This window comes from Plutella xylostella, chromosome 12 (genome assembly GCF_932276165.1).
Source record: "Plutella xylostella chromosome 12, ilPluXylo3.1, whole genome shotgun sequence".
Lineage (NCBI taxonomy): Eukaryota > Metazoa > Arthropoda > Insecta > Lepidoptera > Plutellidae > Plutella > Plutella xylostella.
The window spans coordinates 6,821,088-6,847,890 of record NC_063992.1 but is presented as its reverse complement, the minus strand read 5'-3'; the positions used below and the strand labels follow the sequence as shown (position 1 = coordinate 6,847,890).

At 38.1% G+C, this 26,803-nt stretch overlaps 1 protein-coding gene across 1 annotated transcript; it reads left to right on the top strand.

The window, feature by feature from the left end:
* The first annotated feature begins 624 nt into the window (after positions 1-624).
* Positions 625-26,803, top strand: LOC105383293 (zwei Ig domain protein zig-8). The gene is made up of 7 exons (XM_038119520.2): positions 625-950; positions 15,311-15,398; positions 17,265-17,464; positions 20,547-20,757; positions 21,660-21,787; positions 25,436-25,604; positions 26,495-26,803. The coding sequence occupies exons 2-7, from the start codon at positions 15,326-15,328 to the stop codon at positions 26,620-26,622; spliced, it is 909 nt and encodes a 302-aa protein (XP_037975448.2). The 5' UTR covers positions 625-950; positions 15,311-15,325; the 3' UTR covers positions 26,623-26,803.

Sequence of the window (26,803 nt, the reverse complement as noted above, 5' to 3'; positions counted from 1 at the left end):
CTTTGATCAGCCTATAAAAAGTTCAGTTTAAAGGAATGAATGTTATCAATGATAAAGCTATGTAATTTCAGTGTAGGTGATACTTGATAATATCTGGTTACAAAATTTATTTTGGAACGTCCGTCCGTGGTCATAAAAATAACACTTCCATGAAATTTTGGAATCTCGTGGAAATCAAGCATTTTACTACTATTTCATATCAAAACTGCTTTATTAATAATAATAGTAATATTATCATAAATGTAAAAGAGGGTCCATATAAATAAAATTAGCGTGTCCCGCACTGGCCACACTTACAACGCATAATAAACCCGCCCTCATTTAGTAATCTGCCCGACTAGGCCTGAAATTTAATTTCCTCGGTACATAATGTTATGCTAATTTTCAGGTCGATTATGAGATTAAGTCGGGTGAAAACGGGTGCAATTTTTCCCCGCGAAAACAGGACCCATTTCTTTCGCCCAGTTGTGATTTCGTTTACCGAGGCAACCCATTCGAGGTGTTTTTCTTGTAGGATGCTCGTTGCGGTTTCGCAATTTAGCTAGAGCGGGTAATGAGAAAATTGTAGGGTTGTTTTGACGAGCGGAGTGCGGCGGTGCTCGGCACGCGTGCGCGGCGCGGGCAGCGGCTCAGTCGAGCCCGCCGCGCGCCCGCGACCACCGCTCCGCCGCCGCCCCGCCCCGCGCCCCGCGCACACCCCCGCACTCGCTGTCAAAACAACTAATTGATTTATATCCGAAAACACCGACTCAACTGAAAGTTACAGTTCAACTTGGACTCAATTTATAGTGTCGTGACTGTGCCATAGAATAAACTTTTAATTATCCGCAAATTGCCGGTTAAAGTTACTCGCTACTTGAAACTATGTGTCAGTAAATTGTTTAGTAAACGGGAAGATATTGCAGAGGTGCCGTTCAAAGTTGGTGCATAGCGGATACCATGAGTGAAAGGTACGTAATGAGCTGGGCACGCCGGAAACTTGGCTATAATGTAAACTCGGTAATGTTAAAGTTGTCCAAAACAAGGCTGGCAATCTGTCATAGTAAGTGACATCGGGATGAATGATCTAAAATATTAGGGGTCCTTTGTGGATGCTAGTTTATATGCTGAGTCAGCGTGACTGAACTACGCTAATGGATTTCTCTCGTACACAAAGTGTAAATAAAATACTAAGACTAGCCACATTTCCCTCGGATTTTATTTATTATGTGCATAAGTTTCCGCAGCATTATCACTATGACGCAGATTGAATTTATTCAGAAAATATTCCTCTAGTCCTGTGGTTACATGTGCTTAGGAACAATGTTGCAAAAAAGAGTGCTAATCTGTACTTTTTACACATTAGCTGGTGGGAGGCGTGAGTTTTAAGTTTATTAATGCAGTTTTTCTCTATCGAAAAACACTTAAAATAAGTTATTAAGTATTTAACTTTCTGTGACATATTGTAGTAAGTAAATCTTCAAATGAAATCGAATATCTTCATTATGGAAATGTAGAAGGGTAGCTACCTTAGTTACTATTAGGTAAGTACCTATACGTTATGGTATTTCATTTCATTCTAAACTATAAATATGGAACAACGCAGACTCGCGTGTAGCAGCCTCCACCCTGAATTTCATTTTTATGCGAGTAATACTTGTTTCCGCATGTTTCAATGTTACTGAAAACCAAAGGTAATGTTACCAAACTGATGCTATATATCCAAATATGTATATTAGGCACCCCCACTACTTTACAGTTAATTAATAACGGATAGGCGAGTCAACGCCTTATTTCCATCAAACAAATTAAATTACACTTTTAGATTCTTTTATTAATTACTCAATAACGGAAAGAGATCGATGCCTACTGTTTTATTTTTATCTATAGACGTTTTTGTTGGAATTTTATGTATTTATGGCACTCTGATCGGAGATCAATACCCTACGATGATAGACTGATTCATTGAGAATACTCAGAATAAAAGAGACCTGCATAACAAGATGCTCACCGCAATGGCAGACCGATAACCCGAATATTTAAAATATGATGCCATCAAAAACGTAACTTGTGAAAAATCCAAGTCTCGCAACTCAACCAGAGATTTTCATACCTACTCTATCCTCATCCATATACCAATTCGGTTTATTTATTCAGTCTCTACATACAGTTTACCTTTTATATAACGTAAAAGATTAACCTAACACTTATTATCTTATATTGACCAAATAAATAAAAATACATACAGATGAATTGAGAACCTCCTTTTTTCGAAGTCAGCAAAAAGCTTTCAATACGCAATATATCACAATGTGTATAATCAAACATAATATTATGTAGTCTGAGCCTATCTGAAACCTAGTTAAACATTGTGAGATATGGCGTTTCGACTTTCTCCGTGTTCGGCATCATAAGGGTCACAGTGACAGTTAAATAAAGTCCATTTTTCTCTCCACCTTTAATTTGCAAGGTGCGGGTGCCTATATAAATAGAGTGAGTCGCCCGCGCGCCTCAGTTGGTTTTTGATTTTTGAAGTGAACACTTCGGCAAAATGGCTCAATGTAGCCACGGTTCTCGTCGTCTTCGCTCCGACGGGGAAAAATATAATATTGAATTTGCGGAGTCCTCGCTGCCGGGAGCTGTAGCGTGATGCGGACCAGGCGGCGCGGGGCCTGCCGGCTGCTGCGCACGCAGCCATTGCTGAGGATTTCGCAACGAAGGTTTGAGTTGATAAGCCGTGAGTAAAATGCTATTATTTACTGCTTTTAAAAGCTCAGCCTCTGGTCATAATGCTCCGGCGCTTGGGGTTTTTATCCCACGCAGTAGGGTCCGATTCAATAGTCGTGGTGATGATTGATCACATATCCGGTCCTACTAGTGGCGCTTGAGCTAGATACTTACATTAATGACCGCTTTAAGTAAAGCATATGTTAATTTTATACAGGAAAAAATAATAAAAATATATTTTTCTACCCTCAATTTCTAATATTTTTAGAAAACAGTTGATAAAAACTTTGCTATTACAATAATGCACTTGATTATAGCTTATGTAAGGCTTTACAAACAGGAGCTTTCCAGGACCGTCATAGGATTTTTTACAGGAAGCACGTGGCTCCGAGTTTCAGTATGTTGGGACATTGTGGCATGTGCGGCGAGTAATGTGATCCGCCGGTACCTACCCGCTGAGGGTAGGCAGGCCGATTCGGTGAAATTGAAGTTTCGTGTAACCTGCACCCGGCCCTGTGCTCCTGCGCTGGCCGCCGTCTTGTGGCACCTGCATCGCAGCATACACCCGGCCCTGTGCTCCTGCGCTGGCCGCCGTCTCGTGCCACCTGCATCGCAGCGTACACCCGGTTCTGGCCCTGGCCACCGGTTTGTGGTACCTGCATCGCTGCATAGACCCAGCCATGCACTCCTGCCCTGGCGGCTGTACACCCGGTCCTGGCCCTGGCCACCGTTTTGTGCCACCTGCATCGCAGCGTACACCCGGTCCTGGCCCTGGCCACCGGTTTGTGCTACCTGCATCGCTGCATAGACCCAGCCATGCACTCCTGCCCTGGCGGCTGTGTTGTCCCACCTGCATCGCTGCGCACACCTGGCACTCCTGTTCTGGTTGCCAGATCCAAACGCCCCCTGTCTGGGAAGAGATTTTATGCTCAGCGGAACCGCCTGCACTATTGCTAGCACGGTCATCATCATCATCAGCCATCATTATGAGTGACTTTTTTAGAAGGTATCGAGTAACGTGCGCTATTCATCAGTGATTTTGGCATATGCAGACGAACGTTTACTGCCAAGGTTGGTCATGTTAGCCATACAAGGGCACACCAAGGAAGCCTGAGTAACCACCTGCAGTCGCCGTAGCCGCATCGGCATGGCTGACGACAAATCGGGTAACGTGCACCGCTTCTAAAAGTGTTATAGCACTTCAATTTGATGCCTCCGCTGAGGTAGGGTATTCTATTAAAGCAGCTTTCTTCTGAACTGCCCAAAGTGACCTGTAGACTGCTCCTGGGGATAGTTGTGCAATCATTTTTTTATTTCAATGTCTCTGCTGAAGAAACTGTCTAATGCAGCTTTTGTTCTAAACTGCCTTAAGATCATTGGACTGCTCATGGGAATGGTGACGCACGGTAAGTACAGGAGCGTTACTCTATACTGATGAGAAACGAACGAACGAGAGCTGTCGTGCAATCGGCACGTTTAATACATACAAACAGATAGAGCGGCTCGCGCCGCAGTGCACTGAAAGTTCGTTTTTCGTCATATAAAGTGACCCCCCAGACACTATCTTAAGTGTCATGACACATCGGCAGATTCCAGCTTTGAGTCTTTTCTTTTCTCGGCTGTGAGCAAAGTGAATCCCACCGGCGAGTGTTCAACCTAAAAGCACTGAGCTAATTCCTGATTTCGTGAAAGTCGCTGTTGCTATACCATACCGCTTCACAAGTTACCGAATTTATTATGATCCTACTGTCGGGTGATCATGATCGGAGTGTCATCGCGGTTTCTGAGTGGCACCATATTAGCTGTCTTCCTTATGTCCCAGTGGATTGTGAGTGTGTATCCGAGCTCTTTGTTGAAAAATGCGTGAACCTCCTACGCAGCAGCTGTCTACTAGTTGTGTATCGAATAAATCGAGTAACGGTGCTCTTGCACGAGACGACTACCTTTTGGTAAAATTATAACTTCCACTATTCTGGGAACATGCATATACCTACTGTGTACTGTGTATCACATCACGTGTAGCCGCAGCCCTACTCAATGTACGGGGCTAGATAATAAACAATGGCAGTCGTCATTAAATTTCTATGAATTTCGAAGGTCATCATTTGGAGCACAATCCAAAGGGTGAAAGTACCTATTCATGCCTAAACGGCTTCTCTAATGAAAATGTATTTTTAATTCGATTCTGGCGCAAACGTTTCATAACTATTTTTCAACACTGTATCTGCTGAAACTACTTAGACTGACTGGTTAAGATGCAGACGTGCCGTTTTCACAATTCCATTTTGAGTAATCCTCAACTGTTTTATGGATCTTTCAGTTAGTTACGTAACTAGTTACCAAGTAAAAAAAAAAAAAAAAAAAAAAAAAAAAAATTACTTGTGTCATGCTCGTACTCGCATCTCATTTAGGAGCTCTCTAGCCTCTAGCTGAAGGCTAAAACTGGTATATATATCTACTAAGCTAGTACAGAGTTATAACCGGGCAGCGGTGACATGGTAGCTGCTTGATTTATTAGAGTTTGCTGAAAACTTTCTAAATAAGTAATAATAAAATTATTAGTCATAATATTAACTCTTCGCAGTTCTTTCAGAATGCAATACCAGCTCTCTGAAGTAGGTAACCTTCCTTAGCTGGACAACAACAAGCCTTTTTGTTTTAAAGAGTGTCACAGTTATTCGCCGTTCCACTGTCATATTGATGTCCAAGGACTTTTTCTTGGGTATAGCTAACTACCTATGTTTACCTATAGATAGCCGCAAGCTATCTGCTGTTGGCGAACTGTCAGTTCTGATTGATAAGTCAGGCTCGAGGTGGCTCGTCCAACTGTCCATGTTCCCGCCACCATGATTGTTGCTTCCACAGATTAGAGAGTCTATGTTGGCTGTCGTTGCATCAGGTCTGATCAGGTACAACTAACATCTTTACGTACCATCTTTATTTAATCGAGCTATTTTATTTTGTTTTATCTAGGTTGACTTAATGGTTTCAAAATCGAACCTACAACAATGTAAGTAGGTACCTACCTACGTACCTTTGAAGTTGCAACAAGGCGAAGCCTTAAGTTTTTGGCCGAGACCTGCCCTTAGTGTTGACGAACATACCTAAAGGTGACCTTGTTAATGTTTTTCATATGAAGTACTGATCATTTTACTTATCCTGGTGGCATGACTGATCATTTACTTACCCAGCTAAGACATGTTAGCCGGGTTTCATTTGTCAACTATTACAATTGTTATTGTTGTGTTAATCAATCTTTATTAATTGATGTCATCTACCAAGGAATGCTGCCAGAGCTCATAATATTCACACACGATGATACAGAATGATAGTAGCCCACAAAATCGGTGCAAAGGCTTATAAAATAACTTTCCTTCCTAGTAGGACTGCACAGGAACTCGTTAACCGCCGAGTTAGTTAGAATACAAAATTAGACTGTGTGTTACTTGTCAATCTAGAATATGAATATAGTGACCTGCATCATGTTTTGAAAAACTGAATACTTAGTTATCCGCCAGTGTCACAGCCTTCATCTAATCTTTTCCAGTAGCTGATGAGGCTGAGATATTTAGTAAAATTATCTTCCCTTCAAGCACCACTCCTCGTTCCAAGGACTAGATGCCCCGCCAGGTGTTGCAGGCCGTGTCGTCGTACAGGGCTGACTAAGCAGGTCCTCGAGGCTCCAGGGTCGGCTGCTGCATTTCTGAGGTCAGTCCAGAATTACATACCCTAGTCAGCATGTGCTGACCTGAGCCCCAGCGGCCTGGATCGATATTCTACATTTTACAGCTTTTAAATATTGTTGCAAAGTATTTCACTGGTTCCATCCATTCGGCTAGTGTATGTTAAAAATATTGCCTTGACAAATAACAAGATTTTGATCAATAATTACTTATAAGTATTGCTTTCGAAGAGGCACTGTGTGTATCCATATGTATAAATACCTACCTATATGTATAGGTACATACCTTCCATAACTTTCTGACAAGTCCGGAATAATAAGGAAGTACTTAAGTCTTATGTATACTTATACCTTTCTTTTTAGTATATCTATTACCTAGAAATCTATGCATTATAAATTTATAGATTCAAATATTTATCTACTGATATACTCATCAGTAGCTTATGGGTCACAGTTGGTTTTCTCTCCACCATGCGATAAAAAACACATCTCACAATGTTTAACTAGGTTTCAGATAGGCTCAGACTACATAATAGACGCATTTTTCCTGAAATAAAAATGACATATTATGTATCTAGCCTATCTGAAACCTAGTCATTTCTGCATGGTGATATTACAACTGAGGCGCGCGGGCGACTCACTCTATTTATATAGGCACCCGCACCTTGCAAATTAAAGGTGGAGAGAAAAATGGACTTTATTTAACTGTCACTGTGACCCTTATGATGCCGAACACGGAGAAAGTCGAAACGCCATATCTCACAATGTTTAACTAGGTTTCAGATAGGCTAGATACATAATATGTCATTTTTATTTCAGGAAAAATGCGTCTATTTTGTCATGACACTTTTCAAAACATAATGTAACTGACTCATAGGTATATCATCTATTTTGCAGATATTGCAAATAGTCTTGTTAATTTATTTATTAGTTTCAGAGTATTACGTTATCCGGTAAAAAAATTGTATAGTAAGGCGAAAGAAGTAGGTATATCTGTTTTTTTTTCTTCATATAGATAGATATAATATTCTTCATATTTCATAATTATATTAGACAAAGTTTTTAAATTCATACAGTCGGATTTATAAGCTATGAATAAAAAATGGATAGCTTTAATATTCAGATGAAAGTGATTCTAAAAGGCAATAAATCAAATTATAATAATCTCATTATAAATTAGGAGCAACTGAAGCGATTTTTTCTGCTTAAGTAACGCAAAGTAATGAAAAGTCGGCTTTGAGTCGCGAGGTAATCCTGAAGGATCCTACAGCCCATATTTTTATATTATATTAAGAAACTCAGTAATTACGAATCTAATTAAGACATAGGTACTCAAAGTTTTTTCCTTTCTGCAAAGGTGAATACGTGATGAAAGCGTAACCAATGTTATGAATGCTACAGGGACCACAAAATAGTCTGGCTCGACTCTAAGTATATTTTGTATACTGATTGAAAACATCATCATCAATTGAAATATTTTATAAGTAGCTATAATTCTATAAGATTGCTTAACAATAATGTAATAATACAACTACTTTTGAAAATTGACTTCTACACAGAAAGTTGTTGGTCTTATGAGAGTTTTTTTAGTTTGGGGAGTAGTCTTTTTTCTACGAATTTTCAATTTCACATCTCCTTCACCCTATGGTGTTGCAAAAGTGACGAAGAGTACAAAAGCCTTTGTTTACAAAAAAGTACACCGTGTTTCTTTTCTAAAATCAATAGAAACATACTTGAACCAAGAAATTTACAGCACCTTCCGTCGAGTGTACAAAAAGCTGATTCTCTCACAACAACGAAGCATGACGTCGAGAACGCAATATTCAAGCGAGAAGCCTGCCCGGGGGAGCCCCGAGTGCTTTATATATGACGGGGCACGTCTATGCATGCCGATCATCGCATTGTTTCCGTTCTGCACGACGTGACTCGCCGTGTGAATACACCCTGTATAACACACTTCCCGCATATACTTAGTTTATAATAAATATGTGAAGGTAGAGCTCGGGAGAGTGTGACGTGATTTAAATAAACCTTGTGATGTTTAGACGTGTGATAGTGAGGTTTTCTAGAAGGAATAACAAAAGAAAAAGGGTTGGGCTAACAATGACATGAGCCTTTTTCAGTACCTATTTGAAGTGGTGATGATGATCATGATGATGACACTTTGATGACATAGTAAGACTATGGATATTACAACACCCACAATCTTACACCCATATATTTAAAAACGATTGTAGTTAGTTACTTTCAAATTCTAAAAACTAGTCCAATACGCAAACGTAGAATATAAATCAGAATTCAACAATTCTAAATTCAAACACTGACCAACCTACAAAACTAGGTGTAGGCAATACACCTAAATCACAGTAAAACGCGATGATTCTCAAAATGGCGATTCGCCGTGACGTAACACGATGGGCATTTCCCGTGGACCAAATTGAATAAAGACCTCGGATACGGACTATTTGTTAGCAGCGGCCACAGCGCAGTCGAGTGCAGTGGAGGAGCTCAATGGGCTGTTGGAACAGCGACGCTCTTTTACAATTCCCTGCGCCATCGGTTGTCTTTTATTTCTAGTTGTGTTGCTCGCACCGCTACGTTTTGTGTTAAGTGGTTTTGGGTGAGAGATTGAACTGTAATAGGTACTAGTAAACTACGCGCAGATAATTTGCGTATTTAAGTATGATATTTTACAGAAAGCTTATTTAATCCAAGTAAAGGAATCTTTCAATATCGACATTTCTAGGGTAAAACCTTTTAAGGCAAAACGTAACACGAAAAAGCTACCATATAAAATAGGCTTATTATAAGTAGCACCCGAATTTTTCTTCAGCCTATAGCATTCCACTGCTGGGCGTAGGCTTCTCGCAAAGCACGCCACTGAAAGCATCAGAACATGACCGTCTAATATAGTAAGTACACCAAAGGGCCGATGTAATATATTTAATGTTTGTACCTACATACGATAAACATGACTGTACTGGCGTACTAATATACATACGATGTGAACATGACTGTATTGTATACAGGGCGTACTAATTCCTCATGAGCTGTGAAACTGCCACCTCCGCTACCATTGTTCGCGTCGCGCTGTATTGATACTCGGTCGATGTCGCGTCCTTGATACGGTGACAATGGCCGTCGTGATAGCTAGAGCTGTAGATTCGTGAGATCGTTGAGTAGGTCTGAATCGGACGTAATAACTGTAGGATTTGATACGAATTATTAAGTCAAGATTAAACAAATTTTAAGTACTAAAGTTTTAACATAAATTTTACCCCTCGATTTTCGTACGTTTTAAAGGCGAATCAAAGAATATAATTTATATTTACCCCACATTGCGAGGATAGCGACTATACTTATACATAATACTTTTACTTATATATAATTATACATTGATTATATCAATATACAAATATCTATATTATCAATTTACCTCCTTAACAAGTAGCAACAACATTAAGTTATAGAAAACAAAAGGAAACATTTCCCGTACTCGCAGTTAACACCTGAAAGAAGTAGGTCGACCCGAACAATATAATTTTCCGGGCGGTCATTATCACGTCTTGAACAGCCACGAGTTGTATTATTACTGTAGGGCAGGAAATTCGACAAGACTGCTTCACGTGCGCGCGAATAAATCCTTTCACACATTGTGGTGCTGCTGTAAATTTAAAATCTCAAGTGCCGTAATAAAGTAGGTAGGTACATACGAGTACGTAGCATTTTAACAGCTTTATACATACAATACAATGTAATTTCGTGTTTAGTATGACTGAAAACTTTGTGGTTGCTTTAGTATTTACAAAATTAATTAAAATGAACTTAATTATTACCGATATTTCTCATACAGCAACTGCTGGAGCTGGTGCCGATTTGACGCTCTGGACAGCAACCTTGTTTGTTTGTACTGTTTTGTATTATTTTCTGTATTGTTATTTTTTTGTTGCATACTTTTTCTGTTTTTAACCGACTTCAAAAAAAGGAGGAGGTTCTCAATTCGTCGGGATCTTTTTTTTTATTGTGTTGGTGCCATATTTCTTCAGATTACTTTGTCACCGCACCAACATCAAAAAAGCACAGTTCCTGCTTAGGTATATTTGTACTGTCTCATACGAGTAGAATTTGTGTAAACCTTAAATTATTTCTTACATTTTAGTGGTTTTTTGAAGTCGGTTTTTTAATTTTTTTAATTTATTATTTTATTGTTGTTCATAAATATTTTCTTTCTTTCTTTCTTATACAGTATGTATCGTAGTAGTGAAGGGTTTTTTATAAACTTGTACATAAACATACATTAATTGCTAAACTCACAGAAGCTAGAAAATTCCAATAGCAATCCATTCCAATCGAGACATAGAACACGGAACCGTTTCTAAACAATCCAAATACTAACAAGACGTGCGCTCGTAAACTATTTCACGACGCTTGTACGGAAACTATGAACTAATCCGAATTATTTTTCGACTCTCCCAAAACGTCATAAAAAGTAAAGTTGTTCAACTTTATGAGTAGGCTATAACTGCCTGAAGTACCGAAATCGTTTCCCAACCTGTAAAAGAAACTGCGAACATACATAATATATGTTTCCTTGACTATATGATGTGTACAATGTGCCCCCTGCTAGTTTCATTGCCTCGACTAAGCCCAGGAGGCCCTTAAGATGACAAAATTGCCCGTTTATTTTGGCGGAAGGATGTGTTTGACGACATCTTACGAGTGAATGTAGGGTGTTGGGGCAGTTAGCTATCTACGTATGTCGGTTCGGCTTTCAACCCGTTAGTATTACTTGTATCATATTTGTGAATACGACAACAATCTTAACGATCATAATAAGTATTTAACGAACCTATCACTTTTTATCTGTTCTTTACTTTAACATATAATAATACTTATTTTCCTTTGGTTTGTATTTTTCATGTGACTGATCATACTCAAGGCTGGTCTAAAGACTATTTTTTTTATTTTATTACCTCCTATAAAATGATCTCTCTAATTATGTAGTTATTAACCCCAACACTATATTACATTACTTGCTTCTTCATGAGCATCGTAAAAGGAAGCTAAATAACTTTTAACTATGATTACGCTCATCATTACTCGATGGAAAAACTTTGCACGTTTAATATAAGAGGTTTATGAACTAGAAGATACTAAAATACCTAATATAAGGAAAGCATTTTTCAAACTTGCTCTCTTAATGTGGGTAACGGCACTGAACTGGACACAAACAGTGATAAAAACTATAATTATATGCTTAATTAATCCTGGTATAGGTAAATTAAAAAGAAAATTTAGTTTTATTTTTAAAATAATGAATAAGCTTTAACTTTACATTTGACCGAAGTGCTTCCGACATTCCCGTAGGATTCAAACTCAGAAACTTGAAGTTTCCAACTTTAAAATGCTTTTGGAATTCTACTTACAAAGTTTTCTTTAGCAATTTTGTCAAAGGTATTGGGATAAGTGGGCACCCACGATTGTAACGTTATTTCTGGTTATTGCGTGAAACACTTATTTATTTATTAGGTTCACATAATAATTATAGTTTTACAATGTCTCCCACAAAACTGTTTATATACAGTTTGTCTGTGGGATCGGAGTCTCTTTATACAAAACAAATTACTTAAGTACTTAGGTATTTTTGTACATAATTGGTAGTATCACAACAAATAATAACTTATTTCTCTAAAACCAATTAATTGTCAACTTATTTTTATTGGAGACCGATTCTTGTTAAATGACTCCCATGTTTCCCTGCTGTTTATGAATAATAAAATTAGTTGTCTTTGTCTTCCATGCCTTAGTAAAATGGACGAAAACGCCATAAAAATCTTGATAGGTAAAATAAACTGTCACGTTAACTAGATAAAATTTTAAAAAATAGAATCCGTAGTTTTGTTTTGCTTCGCTTTCATACGTTATTAGTTCTAAGATTTTTTTGGTATAATTTAAGGGTTTGTTCTATGTTTGTAACATACATACATAAGAATAAACTTCAGTGACATTATCGTAATGGACACGATGTGACCCCCATCAAGGTTATTCGATAGATCCTGTGAAGCTAAACCAAATGGTGTCCATTACTCAAACGTTCGCTAGTAATTAGTTTTAAATTAAGGCTAGAGTTTGGAAAGTTGTGACATTTACCTACGGAAATTTTGTTTGATCGCAAAAATTTGGAGCTTCGTCGTAGGAAAAGAGATTTAGGTTTTTCTAAATATAAAGGTTTAATTATGTACTCAATTTGTAACGAAAAAATTATTATCCACCTATATTTCATACAAAATAATAATTATTTACGATTGATTTTATTTTATCAATTTTGATAGTTCCTACGATCGAGCTACGCGGCGCTACGAAACTACGGCGTAGCAAATTCGTAGCAATATTTGCTACAACTTCGCTACGGCCACACTGCACTGTACTGTACTGAGTTGACTAAAAATATTATTCAGTCAGCAATATAATAATGATCTGGGATTTCCTGTATCTTGTCCTCCAAAACTAAGATTTTTGTGGTCATTTGTAAACATTATTATATTTTTAAAATTGTTAAAGTTAGTGGAATAGGTACAATAATTTATGTCTTTGATCCGGGAATCCAAATTATGATCTTAAGATATTTGTCAGTAACAAGAGGTTTCTCTAAAACAAAGTTAAACAATTCACCAGGATTTAATATTAAAGTTAAATATTTGAAATCAAACTCCTATAGGTACAGCGCTTCGTTATATTTTAATAATAAACAAAGGTAAAGCGAACTTTAATTTCCGCCTCAATATTTTTGGTAACCCTCTAGGATGAAAATCACGGACAGTAATAAGGATAGGTCGTAAATTTAGAATATTTTCTTTGAAGTAAAGCTAAAATTAGTAATGATCGAGTCGAGTGTACAAATAAAAATGATTTGTAGCTTTTTACAATAACTATGCTGTTACAGGCATAATATAATTCACTCACACATTTAGAACCCACTACAAGGTGTATACGATACAATGTTTCTTCTCATGTGGTTGTTTGCAGGTGGAAATCTTAGCCAATTACAGCGGTTCCGGCGACAACCCCCCTCCCCTCACCCCCCGCGCTAACATTGCGCAGCAATGACAGTAATAAATCAACAGACATTCGCCACATCTAAGCATTTTTTCGACGCCTTCTTTTATTCCTGTTGCCTTCTACAATCATATTTAAGAATTATGGCGTCATATTCGTCTCGACGTAGCATTATAAAGGAAAATAAACATCAAGTTTTCCGCTTCTAGACATTTACTTTGTGATACACAAAGCTAACCTTATTCGATTTAAGTATCATTTTATTCCAGCACGTATACTCACTCGTATCTCAAGAGAATTATACTTAGGCAAGAAACATACAGACGGAAACCTTTGTATAAAATTCACTGGTCTGTAGTCAGATTACTTCCGAAAAATTTAGTCACCGTACTGTGCGTTTGACCCAAACTCGACACAAAGTGAAGGTTTCCTGATTACAAAGAGCATATGGAAAGAATACGGGCCCTTTTATGACTCCAGTAAAAGGCAGCTCAGTTCGATACATCCCTTTGTAGGTCTTATTAGAACCACGTTAGGACTGGAATGGAGTAAATTGGTTGTAAACATTTTTACAACATACCTACGAGCATTTTACGTGTATCAATTGTGGGTGCTGTATTAACGTATAAACAGAGGTTTAATGCTTTAGATAATTAACACTTCAAGCGATGTAAACAGTGGGTTAATGTTAACCGCTAGAACAAAGATAATTTGTTAAGAACCTCTCTTTTCGGTTTCAACTCAGTCTACATAGGTCGTTTATACATTTAATACTTAAATAAAATTACCTTATGTGCGAAAACGCGTACACAAATCGAACATTACAACACAATTTGTTTTATATCACGTCCATAAAGGCTTGTGTTTTTATCACCATGCGGCGTGATCCAGTCGCTGAGCCGATGCGGCCATCCCACGGGGATACTGTTATTTATTTATATTGCAGAGTTCGTTTGTTATATATAATATCATTATTTTACTTGTCGTTTGTATATTTTTCTAACGAAGCTAACAGTTCATTTATATTAAATCATAACATTATTACATGATATACAGTCCAGTTTATACGATACTGTTTTTTTTTGCGTCACGGCTTGGGAGATGCCTATGTCGAGAAGTAGACTATTATGGGCTGGTGATGACGATGAAACATTTTACTAACTCTTTAAACTAAATCATATTTATACCTATCTACTAATCGAATATATAATCTTGTGGTTATAGCGTCCGTAATAACTGTCGATATAAAATTCGTTGACATTTTTATACCCAAACCCCACGGCTAATTCGGAATGTCCGAATATACTCCCTTTGCCCATCTCGTTCAAGGCTGAGCAACCAATCAAATTAAAATCCCTAATAGGAATTCTATCCGTGTCTTCCGTCGTGAGTCGTGACGTGGCTCATTCCCCGGTCGAGTGATTTTTACTGCTGTGGCGGCAACGCTACTAAAACTAGATGTACTAGCGTACGTGCAGACGACTTTATTTCAATGTCAACATTACTTTAGTCAGGATATACTTTGGCTGCTTTACTGTTTTTGTACGTATACGTCTGCTTTTAAAACGAGTGTTTTTAGCGGAAACTGCAAAGTGGGATTCCATCTACACCGGATGTTACATAAAGACTCTTAAAATCGCGATATGAATAATATTTCCATCGAGCACATCACTATAAAAAGATCACCGACGAACCAATTATCGTAAAACCTCCCTGTCCTTCTCATAAATAAATCGTTCGGGATAATCTATTCACTCAGCCCTCAAGCCAATAGGTTTGAGCTCGAAAGGGAATAACAAAGGAGCGTATACTAGATATTACTCAATATTCTGTGATCATTACTGTAGTCTCGGTTGCACTCGGCAGGTGGCAGTGAGCGGCATGGAGCGCGCGGCGTGCGGCCTCAGCTCCGCCCTGCGCCTATCTCTTCTGCATGGCTTCCTCTTCGTCATCGGTACGTATCACATTGTGCTCTTTAAATAACGGCTGTAATATGCTTGTATACTTATGTTTGTGTGTGTATGTATGTGTTTGTGTGTGAGTGTGTGCTGTAGACAGGAAATTGAATGCGGAAGTGCTGTTGCAGTTACATTTTCACAAGAAAAATCTTTAGGTGTATTTTGTATTGGTTTTCCTTTTGCACTCCTTATAACAACAATTTATCAACTTATTTAAACATAATTTACATTCTTTGTTTTATCCCAGAGCTATTTTAATGCCACTCATTAGATAGATAGAGCTACAAAGTCCCCCGAGCGATGGAGAGATTGGAGTAAATCACAGCGCGGGCGCCATAACTCCACTAATAGATACACTGTTGGACATCGGAACACTGCTCTCTCTCTTCTGCTAGTACACATATTATTACAATAATGTATACCTATTAAAATATTACTGAATAAATTGTAGGCAGCGGCACTTATTTCTTATTTTTCGGTCAAGTACCTGATGTTTTGCGAAGGTGATCTAGGTCTAAGGACTCTAAGGTCAACTGAGTATAATAAAGCTTCATAGATTCATAAAATTAATAAAAAAACAAGTTGTTAGTTATGTACTTTTAATTAAACATTTGAGGTTTTACGAGAGGTAGAATTTTGTCATTCATAAATACGAATATGAATCTATCTCGTCAAATTTTTGTGTACTCATTTGTCTTTTCATATTTTACCAACCATAAAAATATGATGAAAGCAAAAATTATGTAAAAGCTTTGAAAAGAGGGTGCTGAAATATGGCCAAGATTTGCGACGCAACTGGCAAGCTTGTTTATCAAGGAAGAAAGAAACTTCGTAAGCTAAGTGTTTCTTTGTAATGGCCTTAAATGGCACCTGAGAGAATAAAGTCATTTTTTAAAACTTTTTCACATAGTGACTGAAAAGTTGTATAAAAATTGCTACGGTAACTTCAGAATATAATAATTTATCTACGCTGTAATAACTATACAAAAGCGATAAACTCGGCGATATTTTAACACACCACCAGCTATTAGGCGGCATAAACAAGCTACTGATATTGCCATACGGATAAGTCTATTAGATTTAGTTGCCACTTAGAACTTTCATAAGCGCCGTAACGTAACTTGGCTAAAGCGTTCAACATATAAAGTGGTGCTATCCACAATACGGCTGCGATAAAATCGTGACATTTTGGCTGGAATTTTGAAGAAGTTTCCTTTCATAAACTTCTGTCTTTATTCTAGTAGGTATTATTCTAACTTTTGCCTTTATGCGTGCCACTGGGTCTGGAAATGCTTCTGTCAAGCAGGATATTGAAAGAAAACTTTCGGTGGAAGACGGCAGACTCAAAGTTGAACTGATTTTGTTGTAATTTCAGTGACTGACAACCTACCTATCTCAATCTCAATTTCTTATTCCATCCATTCAGAGGTTGTCTGGCAGAGATGGCTTAAAGTTATAAGACCACATTTTATAAACTAATTAAATCACAACTTACAAATAAAGAGCAATCTATCTATTAAATGTGACTGGTTTATCCATTCACCATGGTGTCGAATGCTAGTTGGCCTTCTTAGGCCCACATTCCACTAATATAGATACGACACGAGCGGAGAGGAGAGCGAACAGCTCCGGTAGATTCAGCCGTGCTGAAAACATAATAATATGTTCTCATCAACGCTTTAGACATCTCCACATTGGACATTGGGCTTTATTTGTCCCCAATATTAAAAAAATAACGCTATTTTTGTCACCAACATCCTAAAAATAACGGCATTTGTACTGTACTCTTTTATTTTTTTGTGTAATTTTTGTTCTTGGTGCAAATTGTAAGGTGTACTGTATTGTATTGTATTTTTGTGCAGCCGGCTCGGGCACGGAGGCGCCGCTAGACGCGACGACGCTCGACATCTCGTCGCGCCGCTTCCGCTCGGAGTTCCTGCAGGAGTGGCCGCCCAGCGCCGACGCGCCGTACTTCGACGCGGGCACGCCCACCAACATCACCGGCCTGGTGGGGCACCCCGTGCGCCTGCTGTGCCGCGTCAAGAACCTGCAGAATAGAACTGTGAGTTTGTTAGGCGATTCACACACTTGTTCGCGCACCGCCGCACCGGTCCAGGACGTGTTGCAATTGCAATTTTAAAGAAAATGGATATCGATGTCGAAAATTTAATTTTGGAGATTGAAAGTCGTTCTGCTATCTGACACATGAAAAGCCATATAAGCCAGATCGCTAAGACAACTCCGCGGCGGTGCGCGGACAAGTGTGTGAATCGCTTTAGAGCGGGTGGAGAACGCTAGCTACCGGCGCCAATCTGTTGGTAGCGCTGAAGGGTGGAAAAAAATCCGTGATCAGCGTGGGTAACTAGCTTTCCCTCTTGCTTTAAGGTACTGTTGTTGTAGATTAAAGTATAGTTCTTATATAACGTCTTAAAACTGATATATCGTTCAAATTTGTAGTACCTATAACGAAAGCATCGCCATGGTTAAGGCATCATCAAGTTTTTAGTACTTTATTATTGCAAATAGTATGAAGTCTTTATATATTCTTACTTATTTACATGCATCAGCAAATACTATTTACACCCGGAAATGAGTTCCACTGCTTCCAAAAATCAAACATAGATATTTCCCTTTTGATCAATGCTATAATTAAATTCTGTCCTGATTCGCACTTTGATGGAGTCACAAGGGATTCGGAAATCCAGTAATCAATTTTAACTTCGGGGGAAAAAACCGTCTGTTTTGTACACTCAGCTACGTCTGTCTGATTGACGAGGGGCAGCGACATTCTTTTTTTCAATCTAAATAAGTGTAACATTATTTTAATTTGTTTTTCTTGATTCTAAAAAAAAGAACACTGCTTTGACCTCAGGCAGCGGTAATTAATAGAGATGCCACGAATATTCGGCAACTATTCGGTATTCGGCCTATTCGGCCAGTTTTTTCAGTATTCGGTATTCGGCCGAATAGTAAGTAGTATTCGGCTGAATACCGAATACTTAAAAAAGTAGCAAATGTCTTACAAAAAAGAATAAAAAAACAATTTAATCGAAACATTTAACGATCAAACAATAATTAATTGCGAAACCCTGAATACAACATCGCGCTTGCGACAATTGCGCTTTTCTTCATAAAATATACAATACCTGCTACTGAGACACAGGTATTTTTTAACAAAATATATAAGGTTTGGCTACTGATTCGAGTTGGTACAACTGGTGGTCAACCAGTTATACGGATCTGCCGTAAGATTAAGAAGAACACTCTTTAAATAACACTTTAACTTATTGAATTATACTGGATCACCTGCCGAATATTCGGTGGTTAATTACTAATTAACGCTGTGTGGTCATTCTCTGTGGTGACCTCACTGTGACCGTTTATATGTCACGGTAAATAATAAAATGGCAGGCCGACAAACACATAATCGTATTATTTATTATAAATGCCTAACCCGCAAACAATTCAAACCATAGAACAACGCGGACTTGTGTGTCTTCAAACACTCCACACAAAGAAATTGTCAGACGCGTTAAGGGATGATCCGCAGTTACCACCATTTCTCACGTGTCAAGGAAAAGACGTACTCCTGACATTTGGGATACCTCAAGGAGGTTCGTACCGAATAATGAATGATGAATGTTGGGCCTAGGAAAGTTAGTTTACCTCGGACAAACTTACCGGCTCGAGCACAAATTACATTTTGAAACTACCCAAATTAACTCTTGCCCCATAACTTTTACCTTCCGTTTGATTTTCGTTGGTCAATTTCAAAGTTTCTGTTTTCAATTTTGAGTCTAAATATCAAAATTGTATCAGCAATTTTACGGAAGCCTTAAACACAGACAAATAAAGTGTTACGATGATTATTAGAATCGAACATAAAGCTCTCGCGTTACGGCCACTTTGCGGTTTTATATTTATGATTAGCGCGAGAGATTGCTATCGCTTTCCCTGTGAAAGTGAGCACTTCGGTTCTTTCATTGATATCACGTAGACGGCGAAATTGCCCCATCATGCTATAATTTGAAGAATTCTAAATGAATCCGGATAAATGGAATAGACTTTATTCATGTCACAGCGTGCAAGTTAAGAGTCACAGGTGCTATAAGACACACATTACTGAAACTACGTTCAACACGTAGCTTATCCCCTTAGCGTTTTCATAGCAGATTGGATATTCGCTTTTAAGTGAAGCCGGTAGAGACTAAAGTTGTTCCATGCGACGAACTGTAAACATTATGTTAGAAAACATCGCATAGATAAACTTGAGCTGTTTTGCAGAAAGCTCAATATCAATATTTTATCACGGCACTCTTCTCGCCCTCTGGTTTTGCTCACTCTAGTCTGTACACTTGTACAGTTTATTTTACTGCTGTTGTTTAAAAAGTAGTTAAAAGTTGGCGGCGTGTCAACACGATTGTCGAAGTGCTACGAGAAACAACAAAAACTGAACAAAATGCTACCAGCCTTGTTTTAGTTCTATACAGTAATCACGTTATATGGTTCGGTGAGCGTTTTAGTTACGTTACTTCCTATGTAGATAGTTATGGCATTATTTTTAAAAGCTTTTGTAATTTTGTGTAAAAATAAAATATGGTTGTATCCATTGCAATATTTGCTTTAATTCTACTTTAAATCATCAATGTTACTTAAATTGCGACGCATGTATGTACATTTTTGTACATAAATATGTCTAAATGTTTTCTAAAGCAAAATACCTACCCAATACTTAGTAAGTAGGATAAAGTAAGATAATAAAGCCTACGGTCTGCCCTATACGGTGTTAGATGAAAGGCCGTATACTTTGTCGGCAAAGTAATTTAATCCGATTAGACTGTTTTGTGTAAGCGTCGCACTAAAGTTTATCTCGCCACCCTCACGATCTTTTGTCATAAGATACTGTAAGACTTTTCGCACAAGAATGCTAAGTAGAAAGAAAGGGTTTGCCTATATTTAGGTTTGTCTATTTGCTTACCATATTACACTGCTATACCTACACGTTCTATAAGATTATAAAATACAGAACTTTGCATCGACGCTATTATTCATTCATAAATGCCCTTGATATGAAAATATAAAATAGTACTTCAATAATATGTACACAGGTATATTTGCCACCCTTAAATAACAATTGGTCGCAGGTATCATGGGTGCGGCACCGCGACATCCACCTGCTGACGGTGGGGCGCTACACGTACACCTCGGACCAGCGCTTCGAGGCGCAGCACAAGCCGCGCAGCGAGGAGTGGGCGCTGCGCATCCGCAGCCCGCAGCGCCGCGACTCCGGCCAGTACGAGTGCCAGATATCCACCACGCCGCCCATAGGCCACGCGGTCTACCTCAACATTGTCGGTGAGTGAGCAATCACCACCGGTGTTCATGACAGTACGAGTGCCAGATATCCACCACGCCGCCCATAGGCCACGCGGTCTACCTCAACATTGTCGGTGAGTGAGCAATCACCACCGGTGTTCATGACAGTACGAGTGCCAGATATCCACCACGCCGCCCACAAGCCACTTAATCCTGAATTTTCAAGTGCAAAAACACATAATTGAAAATTAAAAGAGGCAAGATTATTGCGTTAATTATTATGTGGAAAACAATCGACAACATCAACCCTACAAATAATTTTCAAATTCAAATATAATAAATTCATTAAGTGAGAAACAAAATGTTACGTCATATTTTGGATTAATCCATTGCCAAGTTTCTGCATAAATGCTAGGATTTATTTAGCCGGACGTTCATTTGTTAAATTTTGACAAATTAACGTTCGTGTAATATTAGATTGGCTGATGAGCTTTCAGCATTCATTGATTCGGGATTTAGCTAATGAGTTATTGGACTAATCATTTCGATTAGGATTACACATAATACGTCGATAAATTGATGTTATGATCAACACTAAGAATAATCCATTTAAATTTTGGCTATTCCTCTATGATTTAAGTAATTGGCATAATAATAACTGAATACTGTGAATACCTTCTCATCTAATATAGTCTTACAGGGCTCATATTATTAAATTATTAGCTCATTTGTTATCAAATATATTATAGGTATTACTGTATTATTTAAGCCTAAATAACTAAATTCTATGTTAAACTATGTATCATGAATTTATGAAGTACATCGCCCTCGGATTTCTTTATTTTACATAGAGGATACTTGTAAGGCTTATATCCGCAATAGAAGCTTTTAGCAATAATAAATCCACACCACCTATTCACCAACCACGTCCCACCCCACAGAGCCAGAGACGACGATCTCGGGCGGGCCGGAGCTGTTCATCCAGACGGGCTCCACCATCAACCTGACCTGCGTGGTGCGACACACGCCCGAGCCGCCCACCTCCATCACCTGGACCCATGGGGAACAGGTAATTTAAAGAAATACACTCACGAGCAATGAAATCGGTCTAGTGATATACGGTCAATACGAAACGGCAAAGGTATGTGACGAGTACGCTAGTGCACCTTAAGTAATGGAGTAAAAAAGCTTTTATGCAGCTTTTTTTCAACTTCTTCTTAGTATTTTGCTTAGCTTTAGGTCAGAGAAGAAGATTAGTATCTTCTACGACAGGGGTGCTTGGAAGGAGCCTCCCCAATTGATGTATCAACTGCCTTGTCAACCCAGACACGGTCTAGTGTACGCTTGGGACCCTTTTTCTATCATGCGTATTTACGCCCGCGCTCGGTATCCGCGTGTGAAGATACTCATGACAGGAATAAGAAAAAGATGAAAAATAACAACAAAAAACTATTGTTCAAATGTTAATTATTACGGGTTAAATAATTAAACGCAGTGTATACTATAGTTGCTACTGTTGCTCTTTGATGAAGCCCACAGCCGCCGCAGCGTGCATAGTCGGAGCACCAGTGTTCATACGCGCCGCCGCGTCCACCAAAACGAACCTTTCGACGTTAATTATCGCAACTAGCTACTGTGATTGCATACCTATTGAATTGGATGGTAAATAGGTTAAATAGCGTAAAATCAATGGCTTATTGAATTAGATATAATGTTTTCAATTTGTAATAACTAATAACTGTCAATATTCAAACTGATTGCGATTGATTAGATTAGTGATTAGGGCTCCAATCGCTCGTTTGAGTTCATATATTTTTTTTTTTTCTCTGTATTCTAACTTCCCTTGAATTATTACTTCCTATAAACACACATGTGAAACAGAAGTCAAACAGAAATGTTTCCGCCACCAACACAGAAAAAACACACAAGCAATAATGTAGGCACTCGCAAATAATCTTGTATTCGAGAGTTTCGAGAATTTATTTGTTTTCTTTTACTTTGACAAAATTAAACTTACCGTGAACATCAAGAATGTTTTACCTGCGTTCTGAATTTTTGATTTCTGAATAAGTAATAACAATAACAGAAAATTCAAGTACAAACAAGGACAATCATATTCTTGCTTCCTGTTTTCTTTACATTAATGTTGTCCAAACATCGTTGCTAACGATAAACAAACACACACGTATTGATCTGTACTGTACTTCTCAGCGGGTAGGCAGAGTTGCATAGCTGCACTCGCTTTTTTTCTTGCGTTGAGTTTGCATCTTATTTTGTAGGGTGACGAGCCCATTGCTTGATGGCCGTCTATTTGTAACAAAAAAGTACGCATAAGTACAGGTTGTTGATACAATATGTCCCTTCACCCTCTGAGCATGTGATTTTATTAAATGCTAGCTTTTTCCCGCAAGCTTTAGTTTTACAATGCTTTCCCTTAATAGGAGTTTTCATATATTTGTCAAATTTTTATATATTCAGCGAGATAAAAGCAAAGCATACTGGATTATTTAATTTTATTTACTGTGGCGTGCCATCGCGAATGTTTGCTATTGAATTGAATTTTTAACGCAATAAAAGGAATTGACGTTGCGTAAACGCGTATTCAGAATTTCAGCCCTTGTTACAGCTTCATGTCAATACTTTAAATATTTTATTCGCAATAAAATATGTAAAATAAATCTGCTATGAACCAGTTCCGGCGATTAACATTAAATATTTGTATCTACTTGAGCAAAATGTGTCTGAATAATTTGTATTGGATAAAGTCGCATTTCATTGTTTATCGCGCGTGACACTGCCAAATTTTAATATTTTTTATACCAAAAGAAAAAAAAACGCATTTTTAGGGTTCCGTAGCCAAAATGGCAAAAACGGAACCCTTATAGTTTCGTCATGTCCGTCTGTCCGTCTGTCCGTCTGTCCGTCTGTCACAGCCGATTTACTCAGAAACTATAAGTACTACAGTGATGAAATTTGATGGGAATATGTGTTGTATGAACCGCTACAAAAATATGACACTAAATAGTAAAAAAAAGAATTGGGGGTGGGGCCCCCCATACATGTAACTGAGGGATGAAATTTTTTTTTTCGATGTACATACCCGTGTGGGGTATCAATGGAAAGGTCTTTTAAAATGATATAAAGTTTTTTAAAAAACATTTTTCTTAAAGTGAACGGTTTTTGAGATATCAGCTCTCAAAGTCGTAAAAAGTATATCCCCCCCCCTCTATTTTTATAACTACGGGGTATAAAATTCTAAAAAAAATAGAGGTGATGCATGCTAATTAACTCTTTCAACGATTTTTGGTTTGATCAAAGTATCTCTTATAGTTTTTGAGATAGGTTGATTTAACTGTAATTTGCTACGGAACCCTTTGTGCGCGAGCCCGACTCGCACTTGGCCGGTTTTTATTAATGTATTATGTGTCAAACTAATCATTACATAACACAGAAATGAAAACCATAAAATTGACGATAACTAGATCCTGTTGCCGTAACTTTCTGTTGCGCAGGTGTAGAATAAATACCTACTTTTTGTATAGAATAAAAACCTACTCTTTCCTGAACCCTCCACTCACCGGAGTATCATGTTACCGCACTTCGACACTCGTGACGTCATAACTGTCGTCAGTAAGTAAAGCAGTCAAAGCGCGTCCCGGTGACTGTTTGAATGCAAATATTGGCCTCCACTTATTATAAATATTGGCACCGCTCCAATCACTTCCTAGGGAAAATATTTTTATTGTATCCAATGGATTTTTGTTAGTAGAAACCTACATGAGTGTATTGTTACGGTACCTATTGTTACACCTTCTTGTGCCTTTTTATAGACATTAAAATCATTTAGTTGCAGTAATATGTGGGTGAAATGCAGTTTCGTTACTTTTGTTACAAAACTGGGTACGAAGTTTCGTAACTATTACTCAGTTCCCTTAAAATTTTAGGTTTTGTTACGGTACATGTATTTTACATTTCACCCATATACAATATATACATCTGCAGTCCGCTACAGGGATTTATAGCAATTTTCATGAAACTTTACTTTATGGCCAGTACTATAGTTCCTTTATCCCTTTGCCACCCAATACAGAAGAGAAATAAAAAATATAAATATAAGTAAAGGAAATAAAGTGTAGGGAATATTGAGAGTGGCTGGATCAGAACCAATCGCCTTACTGAATAACTTGATAGAGGATCGAATTATGTACTTCTAAGCACAAACCCTTCGCTGCTCTCCCTACAGAGGCTAAGCCGCGCTTAGAGCTATTGCAGCTTTTTTACCAATTGCTTGTTGTATCAGGAGTTACACACACATTTAGTTTGGACATAAAAAATATTACTTATAATTTTTATTTTTTTAATTGTGTGTTGTTTATCTGTTTTAAAAATAACTGTAAACGGTTATGTATTGTCCCAGTTATCATACAATCTGTTGGATTCAGTAGCAAGATAACACTTAACTCGTGAGCAATGAAAAAGATCCACCTGCCGTTGATGTTCCATATCGTCGCTTAGCAAACTACACCGCTCAAGGCGACAAACTGCGGTTTTGACATTCGAATGCCATTGGATGCAGCTCTTTTACGCACATTGACCCATCCAATCTTATTGTAAAGTAGGCAAAAATCACTTACGCGGTGTTGTTTGCTAAGCGACAGTAATATGTCACTGGATTTTTTCCATTGCTCGAGAGTGTAAAAACAACCCTTATCCCCAGGTGATAAACTTCGACTCGGCCCGCGGGGGCATCTCACTAGTAACTGAGAAGGGTCTCCGCAGCACGAGCCGGCTGCTCGTGCAGCGCGCGCGGGGCGCCGACGCCGGCGTCTACACGTGCGGCCCCAACAACGCGCCTATTGCCGCCACGAGGGTGCACGTGCTTTCTGGTGAGTTACTATGGTGAATGCCTTTTGGTCATTCTTCTTCTTCTTCTTCTTCTTGGCGTCCTATGACCCCCCCGTGGGGCAAAGGGCAGACACAACGGATCTCCATCTCTGTCTGTTGACGGCAACAAGCTTCACCTCGGACCACGTCATCTCCGCGTCCTTTGGTCATAAGGGCTAGGGTTTTGCCTGTGATACGGGTAATGTCGGTAAAAAAAGGGCTCTTGGTAAATAGTATTTGGTGCGAGCTATTCTTGTCAGTGCTGAAATCGATGAATGGGTTGCTAACTTGCTATAATAATAATCGATTTAAATGGGCCACTTGATTTAATAAGTTTTTTATTTCAAATAATATGTATGCTGGATTATTCAACAAAACTGGGAAATCAAATGTTAACCATTTTTATTACCGCAAAAGTTATGTCCGGGTTTTGTAGAGCAGAACTTATTTTTATTCCTCCACTGCAACTTAAGTATTTCAATTCTTAGAGTGAAAAGAAAATGTCCCAGCTTCTTGAGAAAAATATTCATGTTTCTTAATGGACTTGTCAAGATGTGGGCTAACAATAGAAAGTGTATTATAATGTGTGTTACTAGTAAAAGACTATAACACGGCCCTAGATTTAGTTTTTTTTTAATTTAGCAGAAAAACATTTTAAAAAATACGCTTGAAACCCCGTTTTGTTATACTTACGTACATTGTAATGAATTATGGCGCCATTACTATAGCCATATTTTCCTATTTAGGGCAACTCAGCATTTTAAACCGGGAAAACAAAAACCACTCGCTGTTAACTTATACCTTATATTCTAATAAAGATATCAGAGTCGGTTGGCCATTGCCCATTATTTACCAGTCCAATACTATAAATGATAATGTTATCTGTCCACAGGGGAGCACCCGGCGGCCATGCAGCAAGGTTGTGCTAAAACCTCCTTAGACTTTACACTCCTAATTCTAAGTCTGTTACTACTATACTTATTTCGTTATACTTTCAACAACTCACCACAATCTTCGTGAAATATAACTTCATACTCATTCCATTAAGTCTTTATTTGATTGTCTGTAAACCTGTAAATATTTATTAGGAAGAATCTATTCATTACAGCCGTTTAGTTTTTCTTATTAGTAAATCTACTTACTTAACCTTCTTGTTAAACTAGATTAAGGATTATTTATGTACATAGTAATGAGATTAAAT